The sequence below is a fragment of the Semicossyphus pulcher genome, unplaced genomic scaffold (assembly GCF_022749685.1).
Source record: "Semicossyphus pulcher isolate SPU_LCO1_2020_fin unplaced genomic scaffold, fSemPul1.0.p SCAF_20, whole genome shotgun sequence".
NCBI classification, from domain to species: domain Eukaryota; kingdom Metazoa; phylum Chordata; class Actinopteri; order Labriformes; family Labridae; genus Semicossyphus; species Semicossyphus pulcher.
The window spans coordinates 9030420-9042025 of record NW_027211694.1 but is presented as its reverse complement, the minus strand read 5'-3'; the positions used below and the strand labels follow the sequence as shown (position 1 = coordinate 9042025).

The 11606-nt window shown below is 42.5% G+C and overlaps 1 protein-coding gene across 4 annotated transcripts in view; it reads right to left on the bottom strand.

The window, feature by feature from the left end:
* Positions 1–2020: 2020 nt before the first annotated feature.
* atp2b1a (ATPase plasma membrane Ca2+ transporting 1a) overlaps positions 2021–11606 on the bottom strand; it is a 45506-nt gene continuing 35920 nt past the window's right edge. Inside the window, exons 17-22 of one of the 4 annotated variants that reach the window (XM_069671266.1) lie at positions 11075–11288; positions 10777–10988; positions 10582–10689; positions 8515–8703; positions 7831–7920; positions 2021–4427 (exon numbers count right to left, since the gene is read on the bottom strand). In XM_069671266.1, coding sequence (XP_069527367.1) covers positions 4041–4427; positions 7831–7920; positions 8515–8703; positions 10582–10689; positions 10777–10988; positions 11075–11288 — 1200 coding nt within the window. In that variant the 3' untranslated portion in view covers positions 2021–4040. Of the gene's footprint in view, positions 4428–7735; positions 7921–8514; positions 8704–10581; positions 10690–10776; positions 10989–11074; positions 11289–11606 lie in introns of all 4 variants that reach the window. The other 3 variants (XM_069671268.1, XM_069671269.1, XM_069671267.1) reach the window with 3 other exon arrangements.

Sequence of the window (11606 nt, the reverse complement as noted above, 5' to 3'; positions counted from 1 at the left end):
AAGAGTGAGGAACACAAGCAGCGTACTTATTTGTGGTTATTATAAAACTTGTAAAAACAAGACATGACCGAGTGATTCATCCTTTGATATACAATCTTTGTTTGAACCGCTACATGAGTTAACTCTACTGCCATCTGCTGGCATGGATGTGTAAAGACATAGTACTACATTCACGATGCATTTTATCCAAAACTGAGAATATAATCGACAAATCAATAAAAATGTAAAACAAAAAACTACCTTGGCAACATTTTTGATAATCTATTAAAAGTATTATTCAACCCCTTGAAAACTTGGTTGAAATCGTTAAATAACACGACTAAATAATGAAAACTTAAAGCTAAATGACAATAAATACAATAAAAATCCTTTGATGTATTTTGTAGGCGTTTTTAGGAGTCAAACATACTTTGGGGTGGGCTTTGATTGTTACAAATTTGACTGACAGTGCTGCAACCATCAATCAAAGTTTATCTGATTGGCAAATCCTGATAAGTGCAGACACTTCAAACCAGCAAGTTTAGCAGGAAAAGCAAAAACAACAAACAGAACTAACCACAGCTTTGGCCTGAATAAAAATGTTTATGTGGCATGCCATTGCTTTCAATGAAAGGCTGATTTAAAAATATAGTCACGCAAAAGAGGAAGTAACTGAGGGAATGACGTACAAAGTTGCAACGTATACGCGTGGATATATGAAAAATACAAAACCTACCACTACTTCTCCTGTCCTGTTCTTGTTTCATCTCTGCAGAGGCCGGAACAAAGGGTCCATTGTGAAACACTCGCCACTAACCTGCATCTGTGTCCAGTTCCTCCTTTTCTCACCGACAGACAAATTGCTAAACACGTAGCTCGGTTACTCCAGTCAATGTTTGCTACTAGAAAATTGATGAACACACCTCTTGTCATCATACTTCAAATTTGCCTTTTCTCCAACTGTATATTTAACAGATATTATTAGTTAGATCACTTATTATTTTCACAAGTTATTTTTCAAAATAATGGAAAACTGGAAGTGAATTAGAATAAAGCTAGACATAATAGTCAGGAATTAAAAGGTGCAGTTTTATACAAATATGTTATAGATAACTGGAGTTTACACTATTTTAACCTTGGCTTGGCTCCTCTGATCATTAGCTATAATTTAATGTTTATTGTTCAATTGCCCCGTTATCCAGACAAGCATCCTTAACATATGTGCTTGTCTTCTCTGCAGAAAGAGTCTCTGGAGCGTCCACATTTGAACGCGTCTATAAACCCTGCACAGTAAATGAAAACATGGCCCTGCAGTTAGGCTAAATACATTTTTTATTTTTAAAAACCATACACATTACTCGACAAGTTTCAAATGTAAATCCAATCACGATATCCATTTAAAATGCTCAAGATAAACAGACATGAAGTACTTTTATTTCCAAATGTTAAAAGATAAAAAAATAATAATCCATAAAACAGATGGAAAAACATTCATTCCCATTACAGGAAGAAGCTACAGAACAAACTCCTCATGTGGATTCCGCTTGTCTTTTCAATCTCTCACTTTGCACGCGATCCTAGCTGCTATTTAGTCGTCTGTAAAACAAGGAAAACAGAACTTTTCCCGTCGTGATTTAACATCTCCACTTCCTTTTCCCGCCCCCCCCCGCGTCCTCAGCCAGAAGGTTGCAGGAAGAATCTGCAGCCTGCTGCCCGGGGGTCATCCCGTGTGTTCGATAAGCACCGTCCCAAACGCTGAATTAAGTGTGGAAATATACAAACTATAACGAGGCCTTGTTCTCTCGCACACCATTTGCACCCTGAGATGAAGATTCCAGAACAACACACATTTTTAGTGGCCAAAACCCTCCCCCCGTAGAACGTGATTGGTGTCAAATCATCCAAAATCAGTTTAGTACGATGAAAGGTATCATCAGTGTTGTCATAAAAATACAAAGGTACATTTTCTCTATCAGGATTTGTATCAAAATTCTTCTTCCCCCGAGGAACGCTATGAAATAAAGTACCCTGTGCAGATAGATACCAGTGTATGCCTAGTCTTTATTCTTGAAAAATGCACATGTCCAATTCTTTAGCGTTTCCAGTACATCAGGTGTCAAAAATATCTTACAAACAAATCAAATGCAGCAACATTTATCAATGATGAAAGGAGTCTGACGGACAGGGCTGAAGACAAAAAAAAAAAAAAGTTTCCTCCTCTCTGTTCTTGATTTTTAAAACGTCAACAAACCAGAAGTCGGAGGAGTAAATGAAGTTTTTCCTAAGGCGTGATCTTAAAGATTGAATGAAATATGAAAATAATTCACTTGTTTTTTTTAACCAAGACAATGTTCGACTACCTAAATACACAAAGTCTGCAGTTAAAAGGTTCTTCCTCTATAGATTCCTTTTAAATTAAATACTTTTTCTATGCCTGAGTAAACAAATGTCAATATTGTACATTGGCAGGGGGCTAACGTTTTGCTGAGAGAAACTAATATTGCAATGAAAATGCACCATTTTTTTTTTTTTGTACAAATAATAACTGGGCTCATATTTAAGAAGCATCCCGAGAGAGAAGCGGTCACAGAGGACGATCAGAACGAGGCTTGTAGCTGCAGGAGGACGGTTTACATGCGGGTGGCGTTAGCTAAATTTTCATCGTAGCCAAGGCACATTCACGTTTATTAAATTAACTTCTTAATGCGACAGAATTAAAACAGGCCGGGGCCATAAGAAGGCGATGATTTTAGTGTTAATGAGATTTGGCAAAAACAATGTTTAGCCTCTATGTGCAGAATTAGAATTCTCGCAGGAACTAATTTAAATCAGCTCTTTAAATATAAATTACTAAAAGAAGAGGGTCTAAAGTTTTGGAAAAATCTAAACATAGAGCTTCTACTTCGACCGTCGCGTCCGCCTCTGAGGTAAGACTTTGTTTCCTGGCGCAGCCGTGATAACGTGACTCTGCCTTTCGCCCCCTGAGATGCTCGCTAAATATGCACCCAGATATTTTCTTAACTCCCTTTTGATGAGTGAACCTTTCAACATGTGGAAATCCTTGAACACAACATAATGAATGAAAAGAGAATCCAGAACTCCAGAAGGTTTTTGTGCACATGAAAACTATCGAAGAAATGGAAGAAGTAAATATTTATAGCGATGTTAGTGGACAGAGGCCCGAGTTGTCTTTCCCGTCCCCGTTTCCTGTGAAGACGCCTCGCCCCGGACCCTGGACCTCTTTTCTATACAAGCCTTAGTGTTTATCGGTTTGGCTAGAAGGTTCTACATTTATCTACAAATATATAACAAATAAAACTTGCAGGCAAAAATAGTTAAGTTTCAATAGAAACACCCTTTTTTCCTGAAAATACAGCAGTATCTGAAATAATCCTCTCATTCATTGTTTATTCTGTCCCAGTTTTCTGCATCATACATCAGGAAGCTCTTTTGCCTACAAACAGAAAAAAAGTATCTACAAACTTTGTAAACAGACCTGCTTTTTCCAAAAACATAAATAACTCAAAATATTAACAGCCAATGGAGCAGAAATAAGTTTTGAATGAGCAAAGGGCCAAAGAGATAAATATACAACACCATTCAGATAAAAGAGAAGCTAAAAGGTTCTTTCAGAATTCTTACAGACGATCTTCAAGCCAGGAGGAGCTCCTCCCCTTCTCAATTAAAATAATAATAATAATAATAACAATAGAATAATAAAAACAGGTCACTTTCAATCTGAGTTTATAATCACCCCTTGTTTACCGAGAAAAACAAAAAGGAGGGAGGGGTGGAGACAGAGTCCTCGTGTTGCAGCGGGGGATTAATAAGAACCAAAAATAAAAGAAGACCAAAGCATCCACACCAAGCCGCACATTCCTCTGAATGTTTGCTGTTCTCGTAGTCCGGCCCGAGCCGAGCTCACACAAGACTCCGCTCTCCTCCCGGCCCCTCCCGTCTCTCCTCTTCGAGTGTTCGTTCCCAGCGTCCGAGTCGAGCTCCTTGGTGGCGGGCAGAAAGGTGGTGGTGACGTCGTCGTGTGGAGGTCAGAGGGGGTCAGATCAAAGGGAGGTCTCCAGGCTGTGTAAGGGGCTCCCCGGGGCCGAGGGGGTTCCTGATTTGGGGCCCTCCGGGAGGAGGTGGTTACTGCTCTCCACAGCGTTATTGTTCTGGTTTGGGGAGGGGGAGACCGGCGTTGTGGGGGCGGCGGTAGTGGTGGGTGTGGGTGAGGGCGGCGTGGGTGTAGCGTTGCGGGGGCTGGAGGAGTTGCGCTTGGTGGGGGCGTCGTCCTCCGCGTCGGTGTCGTCTATGAGGGGAATATGGGGCTCAGAGTCCTCTATCCGGAATTCAGGGTGGGTCATGAAGTTGTGGATGGATGACCGCGACTCGGGCTTCTCCAGCCCCTCATAGAGGGAGATGGAGCTGCGGAATGCATTCACCACCCGGATCTGGAGGGAGGGAGAAGGGACAGGCGGGACAATTAGTCACTTTCAGAAAGGACACATGGGGGTGTTGCATTGTAACACCTGGACGACACAACAGATAAAAACCGAAGGCGCACGTTTTCAAGGTCAATAATTGGTAAGTTTCAGGGGTCAAAATTATCAATGAGGGGGGAAAACTCTCAGAGACACGTGCAGGTGTGCAGTTATGTTTTAAGCTTTTCTTGCTCACTGACCAGACTGCGCTAGCTAGCTTAAACGTGTGAACGAGAACCGTCAGAATTCAGTTTGTTTAAAATCTGTCTCTGTGTCTCACTTCCTGTTTGTCTAAGTGAACCTGTCCTGCCTATTCTGGAACTCTGGAGCATCACCCATTGTTTGGTTCGATGACTTCTCTACTGAAGCTTATATTTTGCCGGAAGTGACCATATTTGGACGTGCCAAAATCTGCAGCTCCTGGAGTGGCCACTAGAGGCTGTCACTCTCCATCAGGCCACATATACGTGTTTACAGCCTGGTATAAAACATGCTAGTGTCTATAGCTAATGTTTCTATTCCTGACAACTGTATGGGAAGTAAATAGCTCAACCTTTTCTGTTATATTGGGACCATAGTTCTGTATTATTAGGGGCGTGGTTACTCTGATTGACAGGTGGGACCTGCTGTTTGGCTGTGTTGATGTCATCAGACAATCTAGTCATTGAACTTCACCTCTGGGCAGTGTTTGTGTTGTTGCTGCCTTTTTGGTGTGTGAAATCTAGCATCATTTCATTGATATGTTGGCACTTAGCAACTAGCTTTGTCTGTGCTAACAATACTTTCCACTGCTACTTTCCAAAAGCTCTCAAAGCATCTTTGGGCTGATGAATAAAAAAACTCATGTCAGCTACCGCCACAAATAGAACATCATTTTAGTAACTAGCTCGTCTGTCTGCTAATGATTTAGCGACCCTCACAGACTGTTCAACGCTGTTCCTCTTTAGCGCCACCCTCTCATCCAAATATGGTCACTTCTGGCTCCAACATGGCGGCGGCCAAGATGCCCAACTCGTGGCTTCAAAAAGGCAGGTGAAAAAACGTTGGTGACTTTTATTTATATCTAATGTTCAATCTATGTTTTCAATCAGTGGATTCGCCCCCCGCTGGCCATTTGAAGAATACAGGTTTAAGTCACTTCCGCATTTTAATATAAGGCCATGTCTACACGTACACGGGTAGTTTTACCTCCTTCGTCTCAAAAAAACAAAAATGTCCACACAATGTCACACAACAGAAACGCTGTTGTGAGAACGCCACACCAACAGGCGGCAATATAACCCAGTCATGCAAAGAAGAAAAATAAAATCACAGCCAATCAAAAGACTGAAAAAATCTATGTAGTCAATCAATGTAGTAGACGAGTAACTGTACATACATGTGTGAACATGTCCTGTTCAGCATCATTGTTTATGTCACGTCTGTCATTTTGCAAGGAATGTCGCCTCATTTGTGACACCTCATAAAAGGAGATAACGTCGCACAGCCTGACGACACAAGCCAAAAACACAGTTTACCCCGTCTTCACGTCTCCATGGAAACGGAATTTCTAAAAGTCTTCACCCTGCGTTTTGAAAAATACCCGTGTACGTGTGGACATGGTTTAAAAGGCTACGTCCATGTCTGTCAGAAAGTCTTTGTTCTAGAGAACCAAATGACTGGAAATAGAATACAGACATGCTAACACCTACATGTAAAGTATAAGCTAAATTTGAGCCTTTATGGGCCAGTTCATGTCGCAGTGGTGGTCATAAAATGTCTCGGGAGGGGTACAAACCAGTTTCAAACCCAATGCAATGTGTGTTTTTTATTCTTTGTGAGTTCAGTAGTAGTTTTTCACACTTGGTGGAGACTCTGTGTCCGATTAATCAAAATGCAAAACCAAGAGACGAGAGAGGAATGCTTGTTCTTTAGACGAGAACGCATCCAGAGAGAGCGAGATAAGGACAGAGGCTGGAGAGTTTTACTGTTGTTTGACATGCTCAGGAAAGACCGAAGAAGACAGAAAGAGGGAGAATATTAAGAGGGAAAGAGACAGAAAGAGGAGGGTAAGAGAAGAAGAGAGACAGACAGAGAGGGGTGGTCAGTTACGGCTCATGTTTGTGGAGGAAAAACAACAAAAAGCTGCGGCAGCCAAGCATGTCTACAAGCTGGTTTACATGTCAGAAAACAGCACAAAGAGAGAAAACTCACAAACGAGACCAGAGACTTTGAACCCATGCAGAGCGCGGCGCTACCTTGTGTTCAATGGTAGTAAACCTTTGAGTATAGCCCATGACACATTTCACAGAATCTAAAGAAGAATATGTGGGGGGTCAGTCGTATTCAATTTTGGGGGGCAGGTGGACACATTCTGCTGACAGACAAGTATTCACAAAGAGAAAGCACGTTTTGAAAACGGCACCTGAAAGGGAAAGTGAGAGTTTAGAGAGATTTAAAGGAGTCCCACCTGAGACACATGCATGATTGCACAATAAAAAACATTAGATGTGTCTGAGCACATTCATTCATTCCATTAACATTGTTTTGTGACATCTGTTAGATATTTTAAATCTGCTGTTGGTCTTCCCGGGAAGAGCTGAAAGACAAAAAAGAAGTGATTGTCGAGCGCCGCACAGTTCTTGCAAATGAGCCAGATCCGCTCCAGATGTGGTCGTCTTCCTCCAGTCGACGTAAAGCCTGAAAGAACTTTCATAAAAGCATCCAAACACACAGACAAGCTTCTGTCTCTTTATAAACTCCCAGAATGCACCAAAAGTTACCATTTCATCAGATTGGCGTCCACTCCGATAGATTGGTTTGTCTCATTTGTTTTAGGCCGTGATCATGGGCGTATACTCAAAATATTTACCCGATTAGGGACTAAGAAAGCTGCGACACAGACCCATGGGTGCTACAGGGGCACAGAGCAGACTGAGGCAGCTGCAGACAAACCTGAATCCAGAATCATTTTTGTCAAATGAGATAACAGTAAAACCTTTTTCCATTGTTTTTGGAAGCAGAAGCGGAACGGAAAACATGATGACACAGAGAAAAACACCTTGTTACAGGGTACATACATATATATACAGCTGTGTTATCGAAGCAATATGGAAGATGTGGTAATTTTGGTGTCTTTTTTTGTGTGTGTGGAGAACAAGGGGGAGGGGGCATTAGGAGGAGCATGAGAGAGTCAAAGTGTCAACGTTAGGTGAGAAGAAGAGTGGAAGAGGAAGATGTTAGAGGAACAGAAGAAGTGACAAAATAAAAAGTCTCATGCACTAGAGGAGAACACGCACTCACACCCCACAGTGGCAGAAGCGGAGTTGGCGGCAGTGGCAGTAGTGGTAGTAGTAGAAAAGGCTACATGTGTAGGGCTAGAAACATTGGTTACATCGTGCTGTTGTTGGCTGGAGTTGGAGGCCTGCCGCCTTAGAGCCCCCTGAAAGGAAGTTCCACTCTGGAACGCACTCACTACATCCATCTGCAAAGAATCAGACAGCGTGACAGGAGAAAAAAAAAGCCCAGAGGAAATAAAAACACAACACAGCCAGAGGAGAGAGAAAAGAGAGAAAAATAAAGAAAAGGCACCAGTAACCATCGGAAAAATGTCACTTGGAAATTGGCTTTAGGCATTGTTAAAAGAGAGAGGGGAAAGGGGAAATAGTCGGGTTTAAAGGCACTGATCGGAGACTCCAAAATCTGACCTCACTTTCACTCTCATCTCTGCAGAATCCCTCCGTACTTCCCGCTCTAGCCATGCCAATCCTCCTTTGAACATTCAGCTGCTCTAGCGTGCTTTCCATCCAATCCAATCGCTTCTCATCAGTACCTTCAAACTACGTAGACTCAGACCGAGTGGGGAATAATAGGCATAGGAACCCGCTTTAGCTCAGAAGCAGACAGGAAAAAATTAAGAGAGAAGGCTTTTTTATTTTTTAGGGCACAAGCCATTCTTTAAAGAGTGCCGAGAGAAACAGATTTTAAGCTGGAGGAGCAATAGAGAGTTAAAGGGTTTATGGCTTTTGATTCCCTTTGTGTTGTGTGTCGTTACACGGGGCGGTCCGGGGGTTGTTACCTGAGTCTGGATGCGATTGAGGCCTCGGAACCAGAGGATCTGGCCTCGGCGAAGCTCCCGCTCAGCGTGGTCGATCTCATCCATGTCATCCAGCTCCTCCAGCTCCTCGTCCGGGATCTCCTCCTTCTGGGTGCCGTGGCCCGCCGTTTTTAAGAATTTTAAGCGGCTGGTGGGTATCGAGGAGATTACCTGGAAGATAACGGGATTAACGTGAGCTGCGCCGAGTCGAGATGATGTCACAGCGCTCAGCGTGGGACGGTGACACTTCATTACAGCAGAACGAGCAACGTTTCTGGCTACATCACAGACTTTAGGAGGCTGTGCGACCCTGACGGTAAGCTGCTCTGACAACTGAGACAGTTTGACGTCATCTGGTTTGTCTCACAAAGCTCCCTCAGAGTGAAGTTACACACTTACGGATAATAGCACTTTGTGAACAGTTAGGAAAAGCTGATGATGTAAGTCTAACTAACCTTTTCAGCATGTTAACTACTAACATGCTACATGACTGTGAAGATGAGCACATGTGCAGGGCCCTATCTTAACCATATCATCATGTAGTTTTAGAAATAAGTTGATGTTGCTCAAAGCCATAACTGCAATAAATCATAGAGATGCAATTACAAAATCATTATAGAAGATATTTTGCTTTAGTTAATAGCAAATATATCATCAAATTGGGTGTATAAGAAGCACTTTTAATACATTTTTTTCCCATCTAAAAAGTGGGCTGCATCCTTTATACCGTTGCGACCAATATATCAGTTTAAATGCAGATAGAGGTATTTTATTATGTAACGGTATTTTACCCAGACGATGGCGCTATAATCTAGTTAAAGCTTCGTCACGGACATGTCACGGACATGTCCCGTTATGTCGCCATGGCAGCCGCTACCCTCACAACAATCAACGTTACTGTAGGCTGAGCTCAACTACAGCGCTGGTAAGCTGGCGAGGTTGCAAACTCGACATGGTTTAAAACAGATGGTAGGCTGTAACTTGTGTTTTTACTGTGCCTCAAATTAAAATAGTGTTGAAACAACTTCTATACATGTTTTTTAAGATTTTTTATGTTGCTTTAATAGATGGGAATGTAGGGAGATGTGTGTGGGGAAAACATGCACCAAATCATCAGCAGACTGGGAGTGGAACCTGCGATGAGTGCATTGAGGACTGTAGCCTCTCTACATGAGGCGACTGCTCTACTAACTGAGCTAAACCAGCGCCCCATATACACATTTTTATTAATAAATAGTGATAGAAAACCCTTTTTCCCTCTGGGATACCTCCATTAACAGACTGCATTTTATATTCCAGATTTTATGGTACCTAATAAAGGACAAAATAGCCAAACATTCTCTGATTTCTGCTTTTAAATGTGAGGGTCTGTTGCTTTTGTGTGTCACAAGTGACTCGCAACCCAGCAACTGCTGCCTATAAGTGAATCAAGGGTAAAAAGGTGTAACATAAATACAATGAATGTTTGACTTGCAATAGCTGACCATGACTTGCATACTTGCTAATATAACACAGTAACATTGTCACAGACTCATAGTGAAAACATGCCTACGCATGTCAGCTGTGATGAAGGCCTCAATGGCTGAAACACGTAGGCATGGTTTCACTACGAGTCTGTAGCCCTGAGGACATAAAGGCTTTTCATTAATTACCCCGCAGATCTTTTCACTAACACTGAAGATCACCAGAGAGACAACTTTTTTCACACCCATGCAGCCCTCCATGCATCGGCTTTTTTACGTCAACATTGATCTTTTTGAATTGACACTGGTGAATATTGACATATTGCGTGCACTGCTCTGTAGGATGAGTGTATAATAATCTACCCCACATTGTTCTTAACTTATGTTCAATATTACAATTAAAAAGAAATAATAAAAGAATACTTTAACTTTGTTCACAGTAAAGATGAATGCACCAATGAAAAGGGTTTTTAACATCCTCTATTAGACATCCACTAACCAACTCCAACACAAGGGGGCAGTGTCGCACCACATTTTTACGTCTGACCAACTAAAGGTGAAGCTCAGCTTTACTGTCGCATCATACCTGTCCCCATAGTAGAGAGCCGAAGCCTAAGAAAGTGCACCACAGCCACTGGTCGATTGTCAGAGCCACGCAGCTGAACGGCTTCCCTCCGAACTGCACGATGACGATCTGGAGGAGCAGGAGGAGAGGCGGGGTTAACGCTTTAAGATTTAACAGCAGGTTGATCGTTAATGATTCTCAGCTACACACGTCTACCTGGATAATGAAGGTACCAAAGACGATACTACAGAAGATGAGGTTGTTGAAGATGCCTTCAAAGACATTCCTCTCCCCGTGGATCTTTCGGGCATTGATCTCGTTGAAAAGCTGCATCAGCACGAACGTATTGAAGACGATGGTGTAGTGTTCAGACGGCGGGGCGTGGAGGGGTGTATTCCTGCCGCTGTCGATGTCAAAAATTTTCTCTCCTGCAGAAACAGTAAGAGAATGTAATTAAATAAATGCGTAGATGTATTTGCTGTGTACATGAATGACACGGAGTAGAGCTTCTTACCAGCAAAGAGCAGCGTAAAGATGATGACCAGCTGGAACACTCCCTGACCCAGAATGTTCTTCATCATGGTACGGGAGATGAGCGGCTTGTTGCGACCATATGGCTTCCTCAGCAGCAGGGCTTCTGTGGGGGGCTCTGTGGCCAGGGCGAGGGAAGCGAAGGTGTCCATGATAAGGTTGACCCATAACATCTGTACGGCTTTCAGCGGGGAGTCCTGCAGGCAGAGAGGGAGGGAGGGAGGGAGGGAGAGAGAGGGGAATTAGGTTGAGGAAGAGGAAAGATAACCTAGCTATGAGATTTAAATCAATGTCACTTTTACTGTCTCAAACATGATGGAAATTCAGGGCGTTTATTGGAGACGATGATAACTGACATGAAGCAAATTGCTTGTGGGAAACAATTTATTTCGTTGCCTGCAGCATCGCCGAGAGTGTGTTTATAAGCTGAGCATTGAAAAATTAACTGGACAGAATGTTCTTATGGAAATAAGGACGATTAGGTCGGAGAAATACGTTGAATATTTGAGATAGAT